The sequence below is a fragment of the Pisolithus orientalis genome, assembly GCF_024613125.1.
Source record: "Pisolithus orientalis strain OTSU chromosome Unknown F5J12scaffold_27, whole genome shotgun sequence".
In the NCBI taxonomy this organism is placed as follows: Eukaryota; Fungi; Basidiomycota; class Agaricomycetes; order Boletales; family Pisolithaceae; genus Pisolithus; species Pisolithus orientalis.
The window spans coordinates 174,744-200,966 of NW_026260808.1; the positions used below are offsets into that span (position 1 = coordinate 174,744).

The following is a 26,223-nucleotide window of genomic DNA, read 5'->3' on the forward strand; positions in this document are numbered from 1 at the left end:
CTGTCCTTCTCCATCTTCTGGCTCTCCTCCAACTTCTTCCTCTTCCTCGTTGTCCCCCTCCGCACCTTCGTCCCTGTCCTCCAGCACCTCCGACTGAGGTTGCTTCCATCCTCCTCCTGTGCACTCGAACTCAGCCATCCTGGCCTCATGCACATCCTCCTCCTGTGCACTCGAACTCAGCCATCCTGGCCTCATGCACATCCTCCCTCCTCCTCATCTCCGCCCATTCTGCCCACTTGCAGTACAGCCCCCACTTGTTGGCTGTCTGCTCCATGGCCTCTGCCATCTGCTCCGCTGCTCTTGCCATCCTCTCAAAGGCTGTCACAGCCTTCTTGTGCTCCTCTGCATACCTCTCTGCAGCCTGCAGCTGCTGCTCCCACTCCTACTCCGCCCACCAGGAAGGGGCCCCTGCTCCTGAGGGTCCCTCGTGTGGTGTCTCTGGCTCCTCCTCATCCACACCACCTACCTCCCACTCGTCATCCACTTCCTCCGTCTCTGTTGCTCTCTCCTTCCCCTTCCCTTGTGACCTTTTCTTCTTCTCCCCTCAGGAACTTCCTGTCCCCGCCCTCTTCCACAAGGGCCCCACCACCACGTCCTCTTTTGTCCAACTACACACCTTTTTCTTGTTTTGGCAGGGCACACAGGCCCTGGTCTTGCCTTGTCCCAGCTCACACTGCCCCACTGTCAAACTCGCTACACAGCAAGTACAGGGGGGCCGCCTGGTTGCAGTGACCACCACAGAGGTCCCAGGGACCCTCTGGGTGGTGTTGACATCATACACCATGCCACATAGTCTAATGAAGGAGGAACTGTGAGTCAGCTCCACCTGACTCGTAGTGCTCCACCACTCACCTTTGTGTGGCCTCATCCCATCTGGCCCATGCCCTCTCCTCAGAGGCCCTCTGCCTCTGCTTTTCTGCCTCCTTCTCTGCCTCCTTCTTCCTCCAGGCCTCCTCTTCCTCCCCTGCTCTCTTCCTCTGCTCTGCCTCCAACCTCTCCTCCTCTGCCTTCTGCCTTTTGGCCTCCTCACACTTGGCCTTGCACTCTGCCTCACACACACACTCTCTCTGCTCAGTCTCCTCTCATCGGTGCACCTTCTCCACAGACTTCTCCCATTCAGTGTCAGTGGAGTCATTGGTAAGGATGACCAGTTCATCATCCACAACTTGGGAGTAGTTGCAGACATGACTGGGGGTTGGCTGGGGGGTTTTGCTCTGGCACTGGGAGGACATGATGATGTGGAGAAAGGATGAAGGTTTGGTACCCTAACACGTGTTTTTAAGCAGTTCTTCAGACTCTGACAGAGCTCTGCTGTGGCTAAAGCCATTGTCCTTGAGGCATCAAGGTGGTTTCAAATGATCGACTTGTGTTGATCTTGCCTCATACATGCAGCCTTCAGGGGTTCAGGCCCTAGGAGGGGGGCACTGTCATGGTCATGCATTCATCCTAGGTCCTCACTCACTCCATACCCCTTTCTGCTGGTCGTTCACTCACTAATGCACCAACTCCACCCAACTTCTGTTGGTTGTGAGCCATTCTCCACTCCAGCTGCTGTCGGAGTTGCACTGCTCCCCTACCAGACCAAGCAGACTGTTCTCTGAGGAGTCATGTGACTACCTTCGGACTCCTCCCTGACAGGTCACAGTCAGGTACTCCACAGCACATGCATGGCATGGTCCAGCACCTGGACTGTTTCCTTTTCTGGATGTTCTATGTTACCCATTCATATGCCCTCCATCTACCCTTCATTCATCGTCTAGGAAGTTTTACTTGAAAATTGCTGGGTCCCCATATGTTAGTTCCAGTGCCAGTTACTGTACCTCCATGGTAGTATAAAAGCATGTATCATACTCCATCATTCCTCAGTACAAATATTGACATAGTTCCTACTCCCTCTGCCTCCATCTTCCACCTATCAGAGTTACCTCCGACTGTCCCTCTGTACTCCCCCTCTGAAATACAAGGGCTGAGATCATGCAAGGGGGTAGCACATGAGCTAAACCCGATGCCCTCACTTTGCTCCACCCTTACCTCAGCAGATTTTGTTCCTGCCAACACTCTGCCAGTCGGAGTTCTACTCTTTCTGTCAGACTTGCTCCCAAACCTCTCCCCAGACCTCAACAAGCGTCAGAGTTGGTCGGAGTAGGCCCAGACTTGACAGAGCAACACAATATATTTCCAATATTTCTGCTTCAAGCTGCAAACTGTGTAAGTGAAAACAGAAAAGAAAGGGGGAGAGGGAGGGGAGAAATGTACACATCAAGATGACTTCAAATTGGACCAGCAAATATACCCAGATTGTCCTGAGCAAGGGCACAGATCTCAACAGACTCATCACCCACTGAAAAAATTACCTTTGCAATCTCCACATATATGTCATTCTTCCCATGGCACAACTGCTTCTTACTTTTACCTTCCTCCCAAGCATCCTGCATAGAATCAGAAAAGAGCTTCTTGCAAGCTGCTTTGTGAGTTTTACACCATTCAATAAGGCAATCAGTTCATGCAGTGTGCACCTTTTCCCACTGAATTCAAATGTTTGGCTGCTTTGCGACTGATCTGGCAGAATGTGATGATGGGAGACTAGGAGAGCCTGGCCTGGTTGCTGGGGCCATTGCTACATTGAGTGAGCAGTGAGAAGTGAGTGGTTCAAAGCTTACAAAACTCAGCCAAAGTTCAATCAGAGTTTCAACCTCTGGGTTCTCAGCCAGAAACTCACCAAAAAATATGTGAGAAACATGCAAACCTCCTCAGACTTTGAGCAGCCCTATTGAGTATGTAAGTCTTACTCGGGTCCCCATCTGCAAAACTATGTGAGCAAGTGAGCAGGTTATACCACTCCCCATTTAGAATTTCTCCATTTAGCTCACTTGTGAATTATGAGAAGTGTATGGCTTATTTATCATGGCCTTATCAAGATCCTAGCACCGATGTCATCTTATCAGTGTTGTCATTGGAGACAAGAACACTGATTATCATGTGTAGTACCAGTCATCATAGATCATTATGAGCTTATGTACACTGGGAGTAGTGTTCTATGAGTTCCCTTCCATGCACCAAAATGCTAGCAGTAAATTCCGAGAAACAGTCTAGTGTAGTAATAGGTCCCTCGCTCCTAAGGTCCTGAATATGTCGAAGGGCATTATTGTAGTGAGGTTCATATACATCTGCCTCAAACTCGGCCTCACAGCCCCTGATGAGGTTTGTGAGCCCCCACCGAATGATGGTGATGGTGAAGGCAATAAGATGATCGAGATTTTCTGTGTCAGGGGGGATGATGGAGGACAGTTTGTGACAAGGCAAGAATACAGCTTCGTGAATGATGGTGCTCACAGCATGGCAGTTGAAGAAGCTGGTCACTGTTTGTCCTGTTGGAAGCTACCAAAAACAATAATCCACCATAAAGTTGCACATGGGGAAAGATGTACCAGAACCTCTTTGTTGACAAAATCCCATCCGACGAGGAGGGGTTCCACACTGGTTCTCCATGTCTCAGTGATCTGAGCCGTATGTGGTGCATTAATGGGCATGCACAAGTTATATGAATCCTTGAGAGTTAATTGAGCGATGGTCTTGAATGTACTGGTGACCTCATGAAGTGTGTGTTTTGCATATCATGGAATGTCTTCATATTTTTCTTTGAATCCAACCAAGTTTCTACTCCATGTCAGTAATGAGTCATTCCTGGTATCTGGTACTCACTGCCTGAGGACCCGAATATGCCTTCTGCAAGACGAATTGCTAAGTCTTCGATATACTTGGAATCAGCAGTCATCCATATTGGTTGCTCCATCATGAAGTATCAACAAAGTTCTTTCTTGGCTTCATCCTTGAAGTACTTCACAATGTAGTCAGGGATACACATAGTTGCAGTTGGCTGGAGATTGACAGGGACTAATGCTGGGGCATTGGCTGCAGGGGGATCGCCAGTAGGGAGGACAGGTAAATGGACATGCTTGGTTGGCTGGGTTGAGTTTTGAACTGGTCATTCCCTATCCAGAACAATGTGAATATGGTCAAATTCCTCACCTCTGGCAACTTCCCCCCACTGGTTTGGCCTGTCCCCTGCCATCGCAATGTGATCAGAAAATACTCTGTCATGTGGCATCCATGACTGTGTGCTGTGGGTGGAAATCACCAGTTCCGGGTGACATGTATTTTCGGTAAGTTGTTCGATCTCATGAGGTGCAAAGATCAATGATGGATCAAACAGAGATGCAGGAGGATAGCTGATATCCATAGATGGCAGGTGATAGATGTTTGCTGATGGGGGATGATATGTGGTATTTATCATGCTAATGTTGTAACAATCAATTCAAGTGTCAAGCTCTGGGGGAACATGGTGGCTGATGTCAAGACCATTGCAACTTCCTTCACCTTGGCCAGTCAATTCCAAGTATCCCTGTGATAGAATGTTTGTTAGTTAGTGAATTGGTGGGTCTATCAAAGCTTACCTCATCTCTGAAAATTGGCCAATCCATGGTGGTGGGAGCAATGGAAGAGGGAAGAAACTGGATTGAGGCACACAAGATATTGTTTGATCATCATATATCAAATGGAGGGTAAATAGTACATTTGAGGCACTACATAGCCACATTTTCGAATGTGTGAACAGCAGAGCTACTGCAAGGCAATCAGCTAATGTTCATAAATAAAATGTGCAGGCCTCACCTTTCATTTCTGAGTCATCAGTTATGTGCTATCTACTGGACCCATAAGGCCATCCTTGCTGTCATTCACACCCAACTCCACATATCTGTCACTGGCATTGCAATCTGATGAGCCATCAAATTCACTTGATGAGTCATGAACATGGCATTGCACTTCCTCTTCAAGTTGATTGAGCTGGGTGTTCATAGTCTGAAATGTCATAATATCCTCATTGTATGCCTCACAGCCAAAGGCTAGGAAGTTCTCCACATTGTCTATTTCTGCTGCATGATCCAGATCCACATCACCTTGTCCATCCCCCAGATACTCCCCATACTTCTTATGGTTGGCTTGATAGATATATTTCATAAAATTGCTGTAGTGCTCAGCTTCCCTGAGCTCCCAGGCTGAGGACAGTGCTCAATAGTGCCTAGTCTCACAGCCTGCATGTTTCATCAAGACTGCCTCTTTTATCACCACATCTGGAAGGTCCTTGATACCATTGCAAAAAAGGAATTTCCCCTGTGATGCAATGAATTAGGATTCCACAATGTTAGAAAGAGCAAGGGAGTAATACATCTCTAGCATCGTTCAGGTGAATAACTCCTGCTCCCCCTCTCAGAGACTTCCTCGCAAAGCAGAGCTCCAAAGCCTCCCCAATGTCTGGCTTGGGATAAGGTGAAAACTTTATGCAAGCAATCTTTGCAGTCTGCAGAACCCTCCCTGTGGTTCTCTCTGGAGCCATAGTGGTGTTGGGAGTGTCCTCAGGGCTGCCAGGTGATGATGGAGCAACACTTGAGGGCAGGGGGGAGGAAAGCTGACTGCTGAGTGGGGCCAGATAAGTGCTGCATGAAAGAGGTGATGAGGGCTGAGTGCTACATGGGGAGGACCCAAGGGGTTTGTGAAAACTGGATCGCATTGATACAGGAGTCATGGGGGGTTCAGCTTGAATCATAAGAGGCAGTACTTCCTCGATCTGCAGCTGGCTCTGGTGGGCAATTGCAGAGGTGCAAGTCAGTCAGAGTTTGAAGGACTTAGCAAAATTTCTACACTCATGAGCCACAGACTGGTCACAGAGTCTGTCTGTCTTTGAGTTACAATGGCAGAGACAGGATACATACTGCCAGAACTGGCTCATATATCAGAAGTTCTGAATCCTGGAAGGTTCATATCAACGATATCAACTCAGTTTCTACTTACAAGAGTTCTAGATATCAGTGTCCAAATGTAGCTTGTGAAGTGTTCTTCAAGACCCATGATATGTTGATCCAGCATATCAGGATGTGTTATCCACTCATTCCATTTCATTCCTCAATAGCACAAGATGCTCATCTAGCTTCATTTGGTCGATCTTTGCACTCAAGGGCTAGGTACCACAAACAATCAGGGTATACTTTCAGGAACAAACCAAATACATTTGAGCAGTTTCACGATGGTCCTTTAAAGCAAGAGCGAGAGATCAATGTGTACTATCCATTTCAGTCTCAGGCAGAATGGTCTTTAGCCAAGTTTCTCATGGAGAACCTCACACAAACTCAGATCAAGAGATTCCTCACTTTGCCCTGGGTACTACCAGTTTTACCTCAATCAAACCATATCTCACTTATTTTCCTTAGTCCCATGATAATCCCCAGCCATCCTTTACTTCAGTAGAAGAATTGCTTGGGTGGATGGATACCCTTCCCTCAGGGCCAAAGTGGCAGAGTACTGTTCTAGAAGTTGAAGGTTACAAAACAACTGATTCTATACAGCTGATTTGGCATGATGCAGAGGAGGTTGCAAGGTCCTTGTCTGGAAACCCTATCTTTGGTGCTGATATGATGTTTGACCCTATTCTGATCACCAATGCTCTTGGATGGGAGTATGGTGAATGGTTCTCAGCATGTGAAGCCCATCACATCCAAGTATGTTCATAGAGCAACACAACTTCACTACAGAAACTAACAATGGTCTTCTGTTAGGATTCCCTTCTGGAGGGTGCCACAATCATACCCATTCTTGCCACATCTGACAAGACTCCTGTGACAAGGATGACCAGAGGACTAGAAATGCATCCCCTCTTAATCAGTATCAGCAATATTCCAGGGAACATCCACATGGCAGCCACCTCACATTCATGGCAATGTGTCATGCTCATGCCAATACCAAAGTTTGATGTCCCTAAGGGAATCCAAACAATCCTGCAAATGCACATCTGGCACAAATGTGTTGATATTGTCACCATGGGCCTGAAACGTGTTGCAGAGATTGGAACCATGATGCTGGACCCCCATGGATACTGACACTATTGTTTCACACCACTAGTGGCATGGACCGCTGACCTCCCTGAACAGCTAATGATCGTATGTGTCTCTAAAAAGTGCTTCCCCTGTCATGGAAGTAACCCATAAGCAGTTCAGTGACAGTCACTCCCATTCATCTTGTACAGGTGATCTCACTCTCCAGTGCATCGAACAAGTCACTCGGGGTACTCACCCATGGAATAATCTGAACCACTTTCAAAGAGAGGCAAAGACAATACAGCTTAGCAGTGTCCACCTTCCATTTTGGAGAAACTGGTTGTTTGCAGACCCCTCCATCTTCCTTCTGCCCAAAATCCTTCATACATGCCACAAGTTTTTCTTCAACCATGTCCTCTCATGGTGTAGAGAGTTACTTGAGGATGACCTCAATGTGCGATTCAAGTGTCACCACAAATGCGTTGTGGTGAGGCACTTTGCAGGTGGTGTTTCACACATCAAGCAAATGATGGGCAGAGAACACCACAACATCCAGTGTACCATTGTTCCCATGATCACTGGTTGTGTACCTCCACAGTTCCTCCATGCCATATGTGCTATTATCAGTTTCATATACCAGGCACAGAGTCCCATACACACAGATCTTTCCATGAAGGAAATGGAATCATCACTGCAGGAGTTCCATGTGCACAAGGATGCCATTATTGAGGCAAATGCCAGAAAGACAAGATCAACTGGTACCAAAAATGACTTCCACATTCTGAAGTTGGAGCTTTTTCACAGCTTTGCAGCAGCAATTCGTAATAATGGTGGACTAATACAATATACTGCAGACATCAGTGAATGCCTTCTTATCACCCACTGCAAGCATCCATTCAAATGTACTAATAAGAATAAAGACTTTGCAGAACAAGTCATCTGATTACTCAATCACAAAGAATCTATGCAGCAGTTTGATGTATACTCGTTGATATGCTTGAGTAACATACCCCTCATCAATGCTGTTTCCATGGAAGAGGAAGAAATCACTGCAACAGATCCAACATTCACATGGGTAGAGCATGTCCTACCTGAGGAGCAATGGCAACTCCATGGTCCCCACCCAGTCCACAATTACTTTGCTGATGGCATTCTTGCCAATCATACTCAAACCGCCCTCCATGTCACATCACATTTGGATGAAACTAATCTGTCACTGAACAACATCACTGAACAATATCAGCTCCCCTACTCTCAAGACCATTATTTAGAATTTCTTCAATCACATTCCCTTGACCTCCAGTTTGACATTTGTACTTTCAATCATATTGCTGTGTGGCATAAGCTCCATGTTCAGCTGCACTCCACATTCCATGATTCTATGATTCTTCCGAGTCAAGTTGTTCAGGCATTGCACCCCTCTCAGGATTTCCTGTATGGATGCTATGACATTGTTTTAATCAGCCCCTCAAATGGCAGTGCATAGCTTTCACATGTGCATTGATCTGTATTAATACATGTACCATGTACAGCTGCCAGTTATGTTGCACAAGTTCACACTATTTTCCAGCCTTGTGCACATCCACGCTCCAAGGTTGAAACCCCTCCATATCTCAACCATCCCCTTGTTTATCTACAGCCCTTCTGTGTCATTGCCACCCTGCAGCAGCAACCTGAGCTTCAGATGTGGACCCTGGAAAGGTGCTTCTCCCATACAGAGGAAGGCAGAGAGATGCGAGAGGGACTGGTTGTGCCCATTACTTGGATCTCACATGCGCCAGAGCTTGTCCCTGTTTTTGGTTCTGAAAAGGTGCCGCCTAGCATATCATCCACTACATCACAAGAGCTTTACCACCATCTTTTCCTCAATCACTTCACAGACAAAGAGATATTCAACACATTCCACAGGGGGGGGCTCATTTTGCTAGTAATTCTGATGGGGTAGCATAGTAGGTACACTATGATGTATTAGAATCCTACAAACCATGATCAGTTTGACTGCATCTGGATAAGATCACTGTCATAATCATAGTAATTGTTATCACTAGTACCATTATCATGTTAGGTAGACGATCTCCGTCCTCCAGACGGACTTTCGACCAATCAGATGCGTTTCTCACATGGAACGTAAGTATCGTAAATGATTAGGCGCCAGTAATCCAAGCGGCCCGCTTGCTCGAACCGCAGATGCCGATACCACCGGTAATACTTTCCTCTTGTCCCGTGCCCGACTAACGGGGGACCAAATTGTCGCTGCAACTACGGAAGCTGCAATGACAAGTGCCACGAACATCTCCTCTCCTACTGAGTTATTTAAGGAAAGGGCTGCAGACGATGAGAGCGGGGTCCATGTGGAGAGCTCAGCGGGTCGGCGCACTGCTACATTGTGGAGGCGCCTGACCAATACAGGCCCCGCCAATGACACGAAACGAGCGATGCAGAGTAGGCATCTAATGATGCTGGGTGCGTATGTCTTCTCAATCAAGTCGTTCGTACTCTTCGAGCACTACGCTTCCATCTGACAAAGTGGAAGTCAGCCATCGGAGGGACTATCGGTACAGGTATATTCCTGAGCGCTGGGTCGGTGAGTGAAAGCCGCCATCTCCGCGATTTTCATTCGAGACTCACAGCAGCTATGTCAAGGCTATCGCGCTTGCAGGTCCAGGGAGTGCCCTGCTTTCATACGTGGTGGTCGGTCTCTTTGTTTACACTGTCGTCATCTCTCTGTATGTCTCCCACTCTGTCACTTAGGAAGAAGGAAGGTCTTCATGTTTCTCTCCAGCGGTGAGATGGCAGCGATGTACCCGGTTTCTGGTGCCTTTTCGGTTTTTGGCAGTAGATTTGTCTCTCCTGCTCTTGGATTTACTCTCGGTAAGACTGCTTTTTTCATCGACGTTATCCAATATTTAACTACATGCGAATCAGGCTGGAATTACTGGTTTCAGTGGTTCGTGGCCTCTCTTTTTTCCTGCATGTAGTAGAAATCCCATGACGTTTGGCCTTTTCTTCCTCTTCGATGCATGACAGGGCATTGTCTATACGTGGGTACATTGCCACTACTCACATCACCTCAGTGATGCAACTACGGGTCACTTGACTTAATAGCGAGCGAATTGACTGCTGCCGCCATTATCTTGGAGGTAAGCAAGTTGATCCGGTTTTCGGTTTTCCGAGACCGAATTTGCATGAAATGTGACCAATACTAACGACACGATGAGTTCTGTAGTTTTGGGCGCCTCAAATTCAGCCCTGGCAGTGGGCACTGATAATCATTGTTCCTATATTTCCGTTGCAACTGATCCACGTCCGTGTTTATGGTGAGGTCCAGTGATAGCCACCCAAGGAAGGCGGAATTAATATGCAACTAGGGGAATCTGAGTACTGGTTCGCTCTGATCAAAGTTTTGATGATCGTGATTTTCATCCTCGTCGGTCTGATCTATGACTGGGGTGGAATTAACGGTCATCCAGGTCCCGTGAATACTGTTTCTTTTCTTCTAGCGAGGCAAGGTAGAAGTCTGACCAGACCTTGTAGGGCCTCTCGAACTTCCACAACTCTCAGGCCTTCGTCGGGGGGTTTTCGAACTTTGCCCAGACATTTGTGTACGCATTTTATTCGTTCGGTGGTGTAGAATTGGTCGCTGTTGCCGCTGGCGAGTCCGATCGACCCTATAAGTCCGTCCCGCGTGCCATCAAGGCAACGTTCTTTCGAATCGTGCTGTTTTATATCCTGGCTATTCTGACTATCGGGCTCTGCATCAACTGGAAGGATCCTACTCTTCTAACATCTGCTTACAGTACGATGCTTTCTAAGTTTCTTCAGACAGTTATGGTCCTCACCTCATCTTTGATCAGACTCCGACGTTACGGCGTCTCCAATCACCGTCGTGTTTCAACGCGCAGGCTTCGGCGCTGCAGTTCATATCGTCAATGCCGTACTCCTCACTGCAGTTCTCTCTGCGACGAACTCTGCATTCTACGGGAGTTCCCGCATGCTACTCTCACTGGCCAGGTCGGGCCAAGCACCCAAGGTTTTCGGTTGGGTGAGCAAACGAGGTGTTCCTATACCTGCATTGCTGTAAGTCGTGTATACTATAAGGCGCGGGTCTCTTACGCCATAAATCAAGGATTTCGCTTGGTGTAGCCTGTCTAACATTTTTAACGACTATATGGGGAGAGGGCGTGGTGTTTACTTGGTTGCTGAACTTGACGGGTATATCCGCACTATTAGTGTGGGGTTCAATCGGTGTCATCTCGTTGCGTTTCCGCGCAGCGTACCACGCACAAGGACGCTCATTGGCTGACTTGCCCTACGTCCAACCTCTCTTCCCGGTTCTCCCTGTTGGTGTGGTCCTCCTTGCAGTTCTGATGTTCATTGCGGAAGGGTATGCTGCTGTGAAAGAACAGCCGTTCAGTCCTAGGGTGAGTTACTTATCATGAATTACCTCGTGGCGGAGGTTGTCGCTAACCCTTGCGAATTATCTGCAGAACGTGGTCGCGGCGTACATCGGCGTTGCACTTTATCTTGTTCTGTATGTCGGATACATCGTATACGAACGGTTCATACTCGGAAAACGCGAGCACATCATTCCTCTCTTGAAAGTCGACCTGGACACGGATGCGGTGTGGCAACGGGGGGAGGGTTTGCAAGTTCGCCAACGTGATATGCTGGAGCGGAAGGCACGGGAGGAGGATAAGAGTGAACGGCCACGATGGAAGGTCTGGTTGGTGAGTGCGGGAAGGTACATCTATTGATTTTATGCGACGGAAGGCTTATTTTAGAGAATCCCCATGACACACATATACACTTGCTTGTTCATTGTGCTGATTACGCTGATCGATTGATATGGCGCTCCATTTGGGAAAAAAAAAAAGTGCACAACTGTTGCGTGCTACACACAAGGCAGTGGTCAATTCCCAGGACAGTCCTAAACGGTGTACCGAACAATCCAGGAGAGAACCTGATGCATATGAGTAAACGTGAGATCAGATGATCTATGTTGTATTCCTGGCCACAGGGAAAGTTTAATGAACTTGGCCCCTCAGGATTAGTCAACTGCAAGAATGGGTTCCAGGCCTTCTCGATGTTGACAAGTTATCCCCCTGTGGTCTGATGTCGAATAGAAGTCCACTCGAATGAGGCAATTAGCTGTGTGGTATTTCGCCAGCTCGCTATGGAGAATAACAGGACGTTGACCAACGACCTGCATCCGTCTGGCAGAGTTGACGCCGTCGGGTCCCAAAATCCCCATACCTAATCTTTCCACTGGTGAACACATCACTGTCAGCATGCCCGACAGTATCAAAGCAGATACCGAGGTCGTTACCTTCTTAGCTCTCAGCGGCATCAGGAGTAACTGCTACGTTAGCATTCCCCTGATCCTTGACAGGCCGAATAGAAGCCCACCCAAATCAAGCACGGCATTGCGTCAACTCGAAGACTTCTCACCTAGCCGTGATGTGCTTTGCGTCGTGTCGTGCGGAATAAAAGGGCGCTGACCAGAGGCAATCATCTATCTCCCAGAGTTGAGACTGTTGGGTCCCCAATTCCCCACACCTAATCTTGCGAGCAAACGCATCACTGTCAGCATGCCCAGCAATATCAAAGCAGATTTCGAGGTCATCATCTCCTCAGCTCTCCCAGGCGACCCCTACGTCGGCATTTCCTTGCTCCTACCTACTATCCTACCAGTCAACTTGATTGAAAGGGCTCCCGGTGTCCGGCCCCCAGTGGTAGGTATCGTCGTCCCTCCTCCCCCCACGTGCATGATGAATGCTAATACTTCATCATCTAACGCTCCTGCTTGCTGCAGTTCGTCTTCCGGCGAGTCGAAGGTGATATATACACACTCAGCATCAACGGAATGCAAGTCATCGAGCTGGAAAGGAGGTTGTTTGCGGCGCTGGAGAGACCCGCTCAAGAGTGGGTGATTAAATACAGACAATTTCACGATGCCTATACGTACGTCGCATTCACTCCTTTTGTTCTGGTCCACTGGATTCTGACAACTTCATATAACTTGTCGTGGGTCCATGTGGATGGATGGATGGACAGGATCACCAAGAGACTTGATAGCCGGGAAGAAATTGGATGGATCGCTCCGGTCAAAGGCGAAAGCAAGCAGGTAACTTTGGGACATCGATTATGAAGATATCCTAGAGGACTGAGACATGCTGGTCTTTCAGATCCACATCGGTCCCCTCGGGCAGATCGATACAGCCCCACCTGGTTACCCTCCCCGGGAGCTATTCAACTTCCAATTTCTTGACCATGAGTTGTGAACGGGGAAACGGCAAGTGAATGATTAGCATGCTTTTTCAGTGTAAGAAAGCATCGAGTGTTGTGTAAATTGTTGTCGATGTCGATGATACTTCAAAGAATCCCCCGCTGTTATCAAGTGAGTTGAGTGAGTCAGACAGTGGTTCCGATCCCAAGGAGATGTCAGGAAGTGAGTTTCAGCTCTGGCAGCAATGCTGGGATAGGAGCTTCAAGTGTAGTATATGTACGAAATTGGAACAGGCATGCTGGTTGACGAAAACCACGAAAACGGTGTCGAGGACCTCCGAGTATTGTATTATGCTCTCTGTCCGCTGTAACAATAGGTGATCGAGTAAACGATTATACGGGTCTATTTGCGGAGATGAAACGATGGGACAACGGACCACTTGGGCCGCCGAGGGCTGGCGACAGAGAGGGTTCGAACTTATTATTGGGGAATAGATCTACACAAGCTTGCTAAAGTGAGTAGAGGAAATCAACGCCATTCTTTCCAGCTGAACCTTGTCACATTTCAGTGTCATCCCACATAACGCACAAACCTTCCGAATGTAAGCTCCATTCACCGCAACCTTTCATATAAACGAGTCGGGTATCTTGCCTCGCATCTGTATTCGCACCTGTCACGATATCCAAGGATTCTTTACTGAAATCACCTAATCATTGCGCGAGCGGTGGTCGTATCGCCTATATCCACCCCGAAACTGTGAGCCTTGAGAAGATGCTAGGCTTGTCCGGGTACCACGTATCGCGTGGTGGTGGTTAGGCTGGCATTAATCGTCGCTTCTCGGGAATGCTGTACCGCTTGCCTGGTCCATCAGGATCAGCGGCCTCGGGTGCGACACTGCATCGCCTGGTAGAGCCTGGACCGCGCGTGGGTGTATGGTGGGGTGTTACCGCAGCTATGCTCCGCCGTCGCTCATCCCGTATAGATTGGGAGGGGCTTGTTGGCCGGTCGGATTCACGCGAGATCGACAGAGCAGAGTACGCCAGCTCAGCAGGTATTGGTGACGTCGGGTGAGGATAAGTCCTGGAGCGCCGATCTCTTCCTCTCTCTCGTTCATGTGCTGGCGGCAAGTACTGGTTCTTCGTGCTCTCCTTTTCTCTCTCTTTCCCGGTCGACAGGCTGCGACAACGCAGACGTGTACAGAGTATATCACTGAGGAGCCACACAAATTCTGTGGAGAGGGACCGCATACGATCTTCTGCTCGAGGTGTCGTTGAAGAGTATCCAAAGTGCACCTCTGCGTATAGTGATGATCAATGGCCCTCCAGTATTAAAATATCACGGATCTAGTGCCAGGACCAGACCCTCGCGGGCACCGCCGCTATACCCCTCAGCCACTCTGACCGGGAGGCCGAAAGACCTCTCATTGGCAGAAGGTGTGCGGTGAAAAAATCTGGGCCTACTTTTGAGTATTACGACCTTCGGTACATGAAGGCAGATCGCTTGTTTCTTCCCGACACGGACATCCGCCAAGCATAACAATGATAATGAGAGGTACACCATGATACTCATTTTGGAAAGATGGCCTAGTACCACAGCAGGCTCACCTATTGTATCTAACTTTAGCTTCCTCTTCGTGTTTATCTGTTAAGCAGCCTATTCAGATGAACGTCAGCCTCAGTGCATGCTCAGCATTGTAATACGCGGTCAAGTGCTTGAGTCCATATGCAACGCCCGTTCCGACTTGCGTCGATGAATGGTAAGCGACACAACGCGGTAGTCAGTATTTAAACAGACCTTAAATGTGGTGCGAAACTTGAAATATACTGACCTTGTCCAAGACTGAGTGCAGAGAGGATAACGGACAACATCGTGTTCTTCTATGCAACATGAACACAATGTGGGAGCAAAAGTACAAACGAACGAGCACTGATATTTGATGGGAAGGCATTTCCGTCTTGTAAGGCGTGAGGGCAGGCGTCTAGCAGGGACACGTCGGCAATACGCCAGTGAGCTGGAGGTGGAACCGACAATAGTTGAGAGAAAATCTAGCACGAATATCCGAATGGAAACGAGACGCACGGTTGAGAAATGCTTGACGAACCTGGGCGGATAGCTGCTGATGGTTGGCATGAGCTCGAGGGTCACCCGCTGAACTCAGGATCGAGGCTCGTCTCCTGTTCTTGGTTGCGTACAGGTCTGCACAATCTGTGGAAAGCGCAATAACAGTGCTCGATCGTCGCGGTTTCTCATCCTGCGGTGGGATGTTGGTCTTCGCAACGTTGACCTTCTGTGGTTTATGTAACGGCTCCCTCTCTCTGCTGCAACATCGTGAAGCGGGTTACGAAGATGGATAAAGCTGAAGATTCCCCCCCTTCCCTTCATCCTCCATTGAGGAAGAGTTTCCCCACTCTACAGATGACCATAATTCCAAGTATGATGGCAAACAATATCATCTGTGCAAACGCATCATGATCTTTTGACCGAAATTACGAAGATTGTTCAAGACTTCAACTTGCAGAATCTCTCAGCAACACCAGACCTCTACGCCGTCTACTCGCAACTTGCGGTCACGTCACCGATCTCAATAGTTTTCGTCCTCTATGTCCGCTCTGTAACGCCAAAAATTCTATGCATGTCAACCGAATCCGACAGGCCGAAAAGCTGAAACGCCGCTTCGCTAAAGTTCTCCAATATGTTTGCGGTATCCGGAACCTGATCAAGCATGTAAAGCTTTATTTCTCGGTTGCGTAGAGCATCGTTGAGTCGATGCTATTCAGGGCACTGGCGAGACTACACTTGATCTGGACGATGATTACTTGGAGGCCATGTTACGGGCACTCGAAGGCAAATGGTGTCTCAGAGGACACTTCAGCCACTTCCAATAACAGCCCATTGGATGTAGCCAACGGATTCGTTTATACTGCGCTTTGTGGATCCAGGCGCACAATAAAAAATTCGGCATGAGACGGCTGACATCTGGCAAGCCTTGCGCCGCTTGGGCTTTGCCTGGTTGCTCGTACGCACATGCTCGGAAGAAGCGCCAGAAGAGTAGGATTGATGCAGTTGTCCTGAAGGGAGGTGAGACGCGCTTGATTCGCACTCTTTTATACACCGTTTCCAAATGAACGTCGGTCGAATGGGTTGGGGTGGCAGCAGCGGCGTTAGATCTATTGGAGTTCAAGTGCGGTACCAAATTCTCCCTGTCACGGAAGGTGTCCCTTGATTTTTGGGAAATCCGATGTACGCACTGCAAGCCTTGTCGTATTGTTCGCTGCGCTGACTGTGCACCGATTACGGTATCCAGTTAGAGATCAGAGGACCCTGTCTTGGGAAGCTTGGTAGTCATTGCCCGGCCAGAGTTTGCTAGCTCATCCTGAGGAACGCAGCGATGTTTTCCTCTACCAGATTCCCTGGGTTGGTCAGGCCATGAGGTTTCGAGGCTCCCCCCGTCGCTGGTTTGGAAAAGGTGGTACTAAGTGGACTGTCGTTGTAGGTGAGGATCACCAACCACACTTTGAATATCTGTGAGCGACGGCTGGTTGCAAACCAGGGATACCCAGAAATATGATACACTGGAAAAGCTACCTTTAAGACGCTGACGCCTGCTCCTTGGCTCTCTGCAAAGTACCTATCATCTTCAGGTATGCCGCCGACGATCGACACACTCCCTTACCCGCTACACCTACAAAGGACTTCAGCATTCCTGTCTCGTAACCCGCTCGGAAGTCACTGAGAAGCTTGGCGACACTGGCCTCCTTGAGCCCCATTAACCTGCACAGCTCCTGCTTCAGCTTAGCAGAATCATGGGAGTATTGGTTGGATTCTCGCAGTGCCATGTACAAACCGCAGAAGGTTTGAAGACGACCCTTCGTTGAGAGAAGCTCCGGGTGTGTGAAGTATCGGTACGGCGCACCGACGAAGACCACGCGTGGGTGCTCAAGGGAAACTTTCGTTTCTGGGGAAGACAGGTCGAGACCAATGCGAGGAGAGTTGTACACTATTTGCAGGGTCTTCGATGGCGGAACTGGACTCTTTCCACGAGGTCGAAGATACATATAAGTGGATCGTAGGTGTGCAGGGGCGCCGAGAGCCTTAATATCATTGTTCCATACATCAGTGACCAAGTCAGAAATGGACGAAACTCCACTGGCACGAAGAACCTCGTCGACAAGAAGGGAAGGACCGCATATGATCTTCTGCTCAGGGTATCGTCGAAGGGTACGAAAAAGTGCGCCTCCGCGTATAGTGACGATGCGTGACCGTTCAGTATTAAAAGATGATGGGCCTAGTGTGAGGTCCAGGCCCTTGCGAGTACCACCTCTATAGCCCCCAGCCGCTCTGACCTGGAGGCCGGACGACGTCCCATCGGCACGACAAGGGGTGCGATGAAAATACCTGTTCCGACGTTTCTGAGTACACATCACGACCTCCAGGTAAATTTTGCCACTGTTTCACGTTACCATTGGCCGCTTTTCTCCTGCTCGAAGCTTCCATGCGTGAAAGGATCTTCATGACACCCAGACTTTTGCAGATAGAACTCCACCTCGAGAATCTCGCAGTTACTGTAGACGCCATTGCGCACGATGGTAAGGACGTAGTTGCAGAGGAGCTCATGGGCAATCGCGCCAAACCGAGAAGAAATATCCTCCCGTGTGGTGAGTGCAGACAAGTCCAGCAGTGAAGCGAGGGCAGTCGTCGGCATGTGCGCAGTGTTTACTCCGCTATCCTCCAGAGAGTTGGGGCAGATAGCTTGTTTCTTCTCGACACGCACATCTTCCGGCAACACTGTACATGACAATAATAATGAGACGCATGCACGATGTTCGTTTCGGAAAGATTGGGTAGTGCCACAGTAGGCTCACCTGTCATATCTTCTTCTAGCTTCCTCTTCATGCTCATCTTTGAAGTCTGTTCAATTGGGCTCGGCCTCAGTAGGTTTATTTAGGGTGAGGAAACCCCCAGCATGTGTTTTGCGGGCCACTGGAGCACCTCGGCTGCTGAGTTCGAATACCGAGCAGAATGAAGCCTCCGAGACGCGAACACCGTGGCCGTCGTGCATTGTCGAACAATCCGCCACCGAGCGACGACGAGGTGTGTAGTACCTACATTACGCACCTCGAAGGAAATTAAGAACGATAACCCGTTCAAGGTGCATGTAAGCCAGTTTTGTCGTGCTTTGGCCGTGAATGTTTACCGTAGTGCTGTAGATGGTACCCCTCTAAGTATACCAGATGCTCCCAGACAACCTGCCAGGCAGGCAGAATCCATCGTTCAGGGCGACCGATGTCTGGTGCCCCCGTCTTTGTTCGCTGCAGGTCGGCTGCCCTCTCCGAAGCAGGCGGAATCACCAACCATATCTGTACTCGAGCCCCAGCCTATGCTGCATACTTCCCCTCCAACACCCCATCAAGGGAATGCGTAGACGTCCCATTGCCGTCTATACTAAATACTGATTGCACACAAACCAACTGAAGATTCTCTTACTACTAGTTCTCAGCATGACGACTCCACACCACCCACAAACCCTCTTCTCCAAGTACTCAAACTCTCGAATCCTCAGCCGACATGCCTCCGCATCACATCTCACCTCCGCTCCTTGAACGAGGTGAAATATAGATACGATACCCTCCAACACGCCCTCCACGACTGTTCTTTGGCTCTCAAACATCTCAAGTGCACACTCACCTCCTCAACACCTTCCTCCTTTTCATCATCCCGGCGTACTCATGAACGTCCAGTCACCGCGTTCGCCTGTGTAGTCGACTACACGGAAGATGCATGTATCAGATTAGAAATCCAAATCATCGATGTATGGCTAATTGCAAAGGTTTGGAGATGGTGTTATCCGTCCGGGTTGATAGACAGCGACTAGTGTGGCGAGATGGAGACGGATGATGCGGTTCGGAAAGCAGTAGCGAGCTTCGGAAGGAAGTTGGGAGGATGTTGCAACAGGGTCTTGAGGTTCTTAAACGTGCCATGCATGATGTCCCACCTTTTACAGATACTCACGAGTCTAGAGACATGGCGCTGAAGATAATGCGAAAGGAGGATGGAGTTCTTGGACTGCTGGTCTACTAGATGCATCTCTCAGTCCACCTAGTTCAAACCAGCGCGCTCCGACGTTTGGATCCGTCACGATCTCACCCCGTCTACAACACGCCAGTTTGTTAAAGCAATTGGCGAGACCTCATCAGAGACGAAAGATCCTCTTTTGCCAGCTCCGGACTTTAGAATCCCGATGCAACACCCCAACCGTCCTATGCTTATTGCTACCCTTACGCCAAGTTACGGCGGACTAAGTTTAGGCGAGCCACCACCCAGGCATCTTACGTTATCATACGACGACTATGAGCATTGGCGGTAGGATCGGCGGGATAGGAGGGCCGTCCCCCTCGCTCGAAAGTAAGCAAACTACTCCGACGATGTCTCGCTTTGCGTCGTCGTCCCCACTTTCTGCTCACATGTGGGGAGACACTGAAGCTGTCAGCCCCCACTCTTTGGAACAAAGCGGAGCGAACACTGCGCACGTACCAAAGACCGTTCTCGCTTCACTGCTGAACTTGTCTTGTCTGCGCTCACCACACCGGAGGATATTTCTCAGTTTGAGGGCGATTGCCCGCGAACTCCTCTGTAACTACAACTTTACCATTGCGCACGATAGCGTCTACAGCGACTACGAGATTCTCGAGTTGGAGCTTTACCTGCAAAAGTCTGGGTGTCATGAGGATCTCTTTACACTTGGAAACTTCGAGCATGAACAACGTGACCAATAATACGGTCGGAACAGGCACATCAGCAGAGACCATCATCGCCGGCTTCCTTAACCCCAACCGTCCCGAAGTCACCGGTGGCACCTATCTTAGACCCTGGCCACATGTTCAATAGGTTGCCGGATGGACAACTTGATACCCGTCACACGAGATCGATCGGTAGTAATGCTGGCGACGGACCTGTGATTCCACAGAATTTACCTGCGGCTCCTCAGTGATATTCCTTGTGCACGTTTGCGTTGTTGCAGCCTGTCGACCGAGAAAGAGAGTGAAATGGAGAGCACAAGGAACCAGTATGCACCGCCGGAACACGGACGTGAGAGAAAGGGATCGGCGCTCCAGGACTTATTCTTCGCTGACGTCGCCAACACATGCTGGGTTGGCATACCCAACTCCGCCGGTCTCGTGCACATCTGCCTGGCCAGCGGATTCCTCCTAATCTACACTGGATGAACGGCGACGGAGCGCAGCTGGGATGACACCCCGCCACACACCCCGAGGCCGGAGCCCCTGGTGGACCTAGCAAGCGATACAGTATTTCCGGCGAAGCGACGAACAATGCTAGCTCAACCACCATTACACGACACGCCGTACCGGAACAAACATCCTCGTAAGGCTCGCAGTCTCAGGGTGGATATGCGTGATACGACATGCGCTTGTACAGTGATTCGGCAAATGTTAGTAGAGAATCCTTGGATATGGTGACAGGTGCGAATACGGTTACGAATGCGAGGCGGGGAGGAAGGATACCCGGCTCCCCGACTGAGTGTAGATTCCACTCGGAGTTGTATTCGGGATGACGTTGGAATGTGTCAGGCGCCCAGACGGATAGTTCAGCTGGAAAAGAATGGGGTTGTTTTTACGTGGTCTCCTTAGCAAGCTCGTGTAGATCTATACCAGAACTTTAAGTAACCGGAGCGTACTCCGCCAGCCCAAGTTGTCTATTGCTCCACCTGTCATCTCCAAAAAACATCCTGTAAAATGTTTGCTCAACCACTTATTGTTGCAATAGGCGGAGAGCATAAAACAAGAGCCCGGAGACCCTCGACACCATTTTCGTGGTTGTCGTCAAGACTACTTCACTGCATTTTGCATTTGCATTCGGTAGAGATGCTACACCTGAATAGCATCCTGATGACGCTTGGCAACCAGAGCTTTCATTTCCTCTGACATCATGTACTCACATTCCAAACCCCAATCACTGTCCGAATCACTCGACTCACATTCTTCTGATAACAGCGATTGAAGGGCGCGAGTAAGGCGCTCCTCGATTCCTTCCACGACAGCTTCATCAACAACACTCCTCCCTCCTTTTTCCAAAGCGTGTGCGAATGAACAACCTGGCAAAGCCCAAGTGGCACAAGGCTTGCCATTGGACGCAGATGCCAACCAATTTGTCCCGAATTCCTGATTGTACGCCCGGATCCACAAAGTGCAGCATAAGCAAGTCTGTTCGCTACATCCGATAGGCTTTTGCTGGTAATGATCCGAAGCATCGACCGGGTTACTGAGATAAAGCAGGATGCGAACTTCCGCGTGTAGCCGAATCGTGATGGAACGACTCCTGCGCCACATCTCCCCCATGTTTGGGGACTCTCTGCACAACTTGGCTAAAGTTTCCTCTGAGACGTCACTGCAACCAAGTGCCCGTGATACGGGCTTCACGTAGCCGTCGTCTAGATTAAGCATGGTCTCGCCAATGCCTTGAAAAGCATCGACCCAACGATGCTCAATGCCATTCGGGAAATGGAGTTTTGCATGCTTGATCAGCTTGTCGACACCAAGAGTACACTGAAGCACCTCAGCGAGATGGCGTTTCAGCGGCCCCGTTTGCAAGCTCCAGTCGAGATTCATGGAACCGGGGAAGTCAGTGAGCCGACGTAGAAAACGGGAACTATTGAACGTGGCAGCGGTGACCACAAGTCGTGCGAAGACGACATAGAGGTTTGGCGTCGCTGAGAGATTTTGCAAGTTGAATTTTTGAACGAGCTTCATGATATCCGTCAGAAGATCACGAAGCACTGTTTGTAGAGATGGGAGTAGATAGCCACCATACTTGATGTTGCGGTAAGCCGTAGAGTGAGGAAACTCTTCCTCGATGGATGCCGAGGGGTAGTAGTCCCTATAGGCTTCGTCGAGGACATACGAGAATCCGAACACGGCTCTACCCATCATCTCGATCCGCTTCGCGACATTCTCCGCGCAACGAGAAAACAGGAAAGGAAAAACATCGTATGCCTCTGAAGTCTCGGGAGCGACAATTGCCTGGAAGAACTCACGGGCAGCCCGATCGTCTTCATCGGTGACATCCTCATTCTTTGCTAAGACAAGCCTGAGACCATTACGGGTGTCGAATGTTGCAGCGAACACCTCTCCAGGCTTGCCGGTCGTCAATGCAACTGCAATGGTGTCCAGAAGGCGGGCAGTAATTCTGGTCTCGCGGTCCTGCTTCCAGTGCTGTTGGACATCAGGAATCTCGAGGTCTGAGCGTTCAAACTGCTTGAGCAGCTTCAGCTGCTCCGAAAGATGAGCTCAGCGGTCCAAGATCCTGGGGTGGTTCGGTTGCCATGATGAGGATTACACAGCCTGGTGCAAATCTGGTGGCTAGTCAGTTTCGCACTCGCCCCCCGCAGCTTGCAAACAAGCTCATGATGGGGAAATTTATGCTTTACATAAACTCTAAATGTATGTTGCTCCCCCTCTGCCACTCCTCTGCCGCGGGTGGACTGGTTCAACAGTGTCGAGGATGCTGTTCGTTTATGCTCATAACAATAAGTGGTTAAAGAAACAATTGTATGGATCGTTTTTTGGAGATGAGCTGTTGGACAATGAGTTCGAACACGCTCCAGTTACTTAATGTCCGGGTATAGATCTACACAAATCTAGCCAAGTGGACTGGATGGAAGCGACACCAGCTGAACCCCCATCCATCCGAAGGCCTGACACATTCCAACGTCTTCCCAATACATAACGCACTCAAAACCTAGGAATGGAAACTGCACTCATCTCTAATTCACCGCAACCTGTCATATGCACGTGTCGGGGAGCCGGGTATCCTTCCTCCCCGCCCCGCGTTCGTGGCTGTATTCGTACCTGTCACCGTATCCAAGGAGTCTCTGCTAAAATTCGCGGGATCATTGTACAAGCGGGGATCGTATCGCCCATATCCGCCTCGAGACTGTGAGCCTTGAGAAGATGTTTGTCCTGGTACCGCATATCGTGTGGTGGTGGTTGAGCTAGCATTGCTCGTCGCTTCGCCGGGGATGCTGTACCGCTTGCCTGGTCCACCAGGAGCAACGGCCTCAGGTGGGACACTGTATCGCCCAGTAGAGCCTGGACCGGGTGTGGGGGTATGGCGGGGTGTCATCCCAGCTGCGCTCCGCCGTCGCTCGTCCAGTGTAGATTGGGAGGGACTCCCCGGCCCGGCGGATTCGCGCGAAATCGGCGGAGCAGGATATGCCAACCCAGCAGGTGTTGGCGACGTTGGGTAAGAAAAAGTCCTCTGGCGCCGATCCCTTTCTCTTTCACGTTCTGGTGGCGCATAATGGTTCCTAGTGCTCTCCCTTTGTCTCTCTCTTTCCCCAGGTTGCGACGATGCAGATGGTGTCTGAGAGTATCGCTGAGGGGCCGCACGCAAGTTCTGTGGAATCACAGGTCCATCGCCAGCGTTATTGACGTTCGATCTCGTGGGGGCGTAACGGGTAGGAAGCTGTCCACCCGGCAACCCGTTGAACGCCTGACCAGGGTCTAAGATAGGTACTACTGGTGAGTTCGGAACGGTCGGGGCTAAGGAGGCAGGAGACGATGGTCTCCGCTGATGTTCCTGGTACCCCGCAGGCGGGGGAATGGGCAGAGGTATATTGGCGTGGTCAGGACTTAGGAAACCTGACATTTGGTTACGGCCGGCGGTTCCGCGGGACGGTGCATCCGACGAGGGACCCGACTATTGGTTTGGATAGTAATTACAATTTTTTCGAGGAACAACACGTAGCGAAGAGACAAACACGGAAAGAAGCGCCAGTCAAACCAGAAGTGAATCAGCTCGCAGATAGGGCGGATGAAAAGGACTAGGATGTTCTTACCGGGGGTTCAATGTTGATCTCGGGTACGGAACTATCCGAGGATAAACGACGTTGTCCTGCTTCGCTGTAGTAAGGAGACGGGGCCCCCTGAAAATGGGGTTGAACGTTTGGTGGATGCCCTCGCTGATTCATAGGTTGCGGGGTTTGTAAAGGCGAAAGCGGTGCAGGTATTGTCACTTGAGAGGGTCGGTGCCTATTCAATGTACTGCTGGAGGCCTGTGATTGGACCTAAGATGGCACACGACATATCAGCAATCGAAACATTTATAATACAATTCAAACGGTAGATGCGAACATTGGCTCCTTGACGTCTCCATTCTTCGACTGCTGTCGGATCTGAATAGCGAAGCTCGTCAGCGAATTGCTGTTTCAACTTCCGACCGTCTTGTCGCCGCAGTGTTGCCTCGCTATCGACAGCTTCTCGATCACCCCTGTGGGATTGTCCCCCGTTGTGTGATGGACCTGCCCCGGATGGAGTGTAATCCATCGAATAACTGCTAGAAACCTCGTGGATGACATCCAACCCCTGGCTGCGATCACGATCACGATCACGTCTATTTCGCCGCTGAGGGACGGCAGTAGAACCAGGCAACCCTACAAGGTCGCCAAGCTGAGATATAGTGGACGCAGAGAGCTTGGTAGAGGTCATTGAGTCAATAGACGACCGCCGCTGCTGGCGCCGATATGATTCATAGGCAAAATCTCTCCTCTTGATACCCTCATTATCGGGACCCGGTACCATTGTTCGCTGAGATGGCGTTGGAGAGGGAATGTTACGTTGTAGTTCGTGGGGAGGGGGGAGAACAATGCCTGAATCCGGGTTAGCAGTAGGAATATATCCGTCAGGGATGGATGGTGCGCGGGAAAACGACGAGGGAGGACGTGACGGATTGCTCGGAACAGAGGTAACCGAAGGTACAGACGTGACTGCGCCCGGCGGTGGTTCTACCGGTGAGGCAGGAATCACGATAGGTTGGGAAACATGCGGAATGGGCCGCACTATTTCTGGCTCTGGATTGCGACGTCTGCGTGAGCCGCCAGGACGCTGTTCCAATGTGGGGGTCTGAGCTCTATCAAGGTCTGGGGGTGGGTGAACTTCTCTATGCGGAGGTGGGTCGGTTGGCTCGCTTTCCTCCTCGAACTCATCGCGAGCTGCAAGAAGCCTGTCAACTGTGTTGGCAGCAACATCCTCCATCTGGAGGCGGCCATCACCAATACCCACGGCGAGGTCTTCTCTATACCTTATCTTCCGGCCACGACGAATACCTTCCTCGAAACCTAGCCTCCGACCTTCCTCACGGGCAAGGTCGATAAGCCGCTCCTGACGTAAGCGCCGTGCCTTCGAGCGTGCGGATGCTGCAAGCTCCTCGGCTTCATCACGTTGAGCCTCTACGGCACGAACTACTTGCTGCGCACGCAAAATCTCCTCTTGTGCGTTCTCGAACTGTATCTTATACAACCTCAGTTCTTCCTTTGAGCGGGCAGCATCTTGCTGAGCCGAAACCCGCGCATTGTCGATAGACCTGGCCCGCGCGAGTGATGCCTCTAAACGCCTTTGTGCATCTAGCGCACGCTGGGTTTCCTGTTCGAGTCGAGTGAATACAGTGTAGAGGACTTTGCGTGTCTGCCGGCTTTCATATTCCTCATTAATTAAGAGACGAAGAAGCTCGCGCGGAGTCTCAGAAGAATGTACGCGTTCGCGTCGCTTGCGAAACTTTTGACTTGGGCCGCGAACATGCTGCCTTGGTGAGTCATGGTGCTCAGGGAGGGAGAGAAGCGCCGTCCTTGGTGAATCCGACCCAAGGTCAGATTCCGGGGTGTCAGGCTGAGGCCTAGGGGGGAGGGGGTGTTATATCAACTTCAATAAGCGTAAGAGTGAAACTTACATTGGCACTGATGGGCCCGGGTCTTCGCCATGCCACGGGTGGGACATACTCGGCTATCTGAGGAGCGGTGGGTCTGCCGATTAGTAGGGGGGTAAAATAAGCGACAAAACACACTGACCTTCTAAACCAGCGACAATGCAACAGACAAGATGTACAGAAAATACAACCGTAAGGTCTATGGACAGTCGGTGTATCACAACGACAGCACTGGCATGTCGTCCACCCGCCAGCGACGGCGGACACCCTTCAAAGACCAGGGCAAGCGTGACAGAGTCATGTGATCATGGCGGTGCGTGACGTCGATTAGTCATGTCACGCTGTATATCGTATGTCCGCCACACTGAACCTTAAATTTCTCATCAATCCCCCTCCCCATTCCGATCGACAAAG

At 50.0% G+C, this 26,223-nt stretch overlaps 8 protein-coding genes across 8 annotated transcripts; 4 read left to right on the top strand and 4 right to left on the bottom strand.

Moving 5' to 3' along the window:
- Positions 1–2,961: 2,961 nt before the first annotated feature.
- On the bottom strand, positions 2,962–5,395 carry F5J12DRAFT_951727 (uncharacterized protein; the record flags this gene model as incomplete). The annotated part of the gene is made up of 10 exons (XM_051749814.1): positions 2,962–3,378; positions 3,429–3,582; positions 3,703–3,726; positions 3,840–3,981; positions 4,030–4,263; positions 4,378–4,402; positions 4,455–4,511; positions 4,708–5,057; positions 5,091–5,172; positions 5,228–5,395. The coding sequence occupies 10 exons, from the start codon at positions 5,393–5,395 to the stop codon at positions 3,013–3,015; spliced, it is 1,602 nt and encodes a 533-aa protein (XP_051597663.1). The 3' UTR covers positions 2,962–3,012.
- A 354-nt stretch (positions 5,396–5,749) lies between these two features.
- F5J12DRAFT_906677 (uncharacterized protein) lies at positions 5,750–8,814 on the top strand (the record flags this gene model as incomplete). Its single annotated transcript, XM_051748810.1, has 17 exons — positions 5,750–5,814; positions 6,051–6,216; positions 6,267–6,554; positions 6,612–6,885; positions 7,031–7,078; positions 7,109–7,117; positions 7,157–7,180; positions 7,220–7,281; positions 7,303–7,334; positions 7,362–7,375; positions 7,409–7,466; positions 7,497–7,575; positions 7,600–7,699; positions 7,724–7,803; positions 7,840–8,322; positions 8,356–8,364; positions 8,464–8,814. 17 exons carry the CDS (start codon positions 5,750–5,752, stop codon positions 8,812–8,814), a joined length of 2,142 nt encoding a protein of 713 aa, XP_051597664.1.
- Positions 8,815–8,929: 115 nt separating this feature from the next.
- On the top strand, positions 8,930–11,851 carry F5J12DRAFT_846655 (amino acid permease-domain-containing protein). Its single transcript, XM_051746357.1, has 13 exons — positions 8,930–9,332; positions 9,407–9,453; positions 9,513–9,595; positions 9,652–9,740; positions 9,795–9,816; positions 9,897–9,910; positions 9,975–10,009; positions 10,096–10,186; positions 10,238–10,344; positions 10,404–10,665; positions 10,724–10,946; positions 10,996–11,290; positions 11,357–11,851. Exons 1-13 carry the CDS (start codon positions 9,143–9,145, stop codon positions 11,621–11,623), a joined length of 1,725 nt encoding a protein of 574 aa, XP_051597665.1. The 5' UTR covers positions 8,930–9,142; the 3' UTR covers positions 11,624–11,851.
- Positions 11,852–12,337: 486 nt separating this feature from the next.
- F5J12DRAFT_267388 (uncharacterized protein) lies at positions 12,338–13,247 on the top strand. The gene is made up of 4 exons (XM_051738660.1): positions 12,338–12,601; positions 12,682–12,830; positions 12,924–12,993; positions 13,055–13,247. The coding sequence occupies exons 1-4, from the start codon at positions 12,458–12,460 to the stop codon at positions 13,148–13,150; spliced, it is 459 nt and encodes a 152-aa protein (XP_051597666.1). The 5' UTR covers positions 12,338–12,457; the 3' UTR covers positions 13,151–13,247.
- A 559-nt stretch (positions 13,248–13,806) lies between these two features.
- F5J12DRAFT_928628 (uncharacterized protein) lies at positions 13,807–15,484 on the bottom strand (the record flags this gene model as incomplete). Its single annotated transcript, XM_051749456.1, has 5 exons — positions 13,807–14,271; positions 14,700–14,748; positions 14,924–14,972; positions 15,197–15,413; positions 15,438–15,484. The coding sequence occupies 5 exons, from the start codon at positions 15,482–15,484 to the stop codon at positions 13,908–13,910; spliced, it is 726 nt and encodes a 241-aa protein (XP_051597667.1). The 3' UTR covers positions 13,807–13,907.
- A 1,051-nt stretch (positions 15,485–16,535) lies between these two features.
- On the bottom strand, positions 16,536–18,111 carry F5J12DRAFT_846664 (uncharacterized protein). Its single transcript, XM_051746358.1, has 3 exons — positions 17,958–18,111; positions 17,556–17,880; positions 16,536–17,490 (listed from the first exon to the last, which is right to left on the bottom strand). The coding sequence occupies exons 1-3, from the start codon at positions 17,992–17,994 to the stop codon at positions 16,683–16,685; spliced, it is 1,170 nt and encodes a 389-aa protein (XP_051597668.1). The 5' UTR covers positions 17,995–18,111; the 3' UTR covers positions 16,536–16,682.
- Positions 18,112–19,131: 1,020 nt separating this feature from the next.
- Positions 19,132–19,972, top strand: F5J12DRAFT_267496 (uncharacterized protein). Its single transcript, XM_051738661.1, has one exon. The coding sequence runs from the start codon at positions 19,443–19,445 to the stop codon at positions 19,866–19,868; it is 426 nt and encodes a 141-aa protein (XP_051597669.1). The 5' UTR covers positions 19,132–19,442; the 3' UTR covers positions 19,869–19,972.
- A 3,872-nt stretch (positions 19,973–23,844) lies between these two features.
- F5J12DRAFT_267595 (uncharacterized protein) lies at positions 23,845–26,170 on the bottom strand. Its single transcript, XM_051738662.1, has 4 exons — positions 25,952–26,170; positions 25,834–25,890; positions 24,243–25,779; positions 23,845–24,175 (listed from the first exon to the last, which is right to left on the bottom strand). Exons 2-4 carry the CDS (start codon positions 25,878–25,880, stop codon positions 23,933–23,935), a joined length of 1,827 nt encoding a protein of 608 aa, XP_051597670.1. The 5' UTR covers positions 25,881–25,890; positions 25,952–26,170; the 3' UTR covers positions 23,845–23,932.
- Positions 26,171–26,223: the final 53 nt, after the last annotated feature.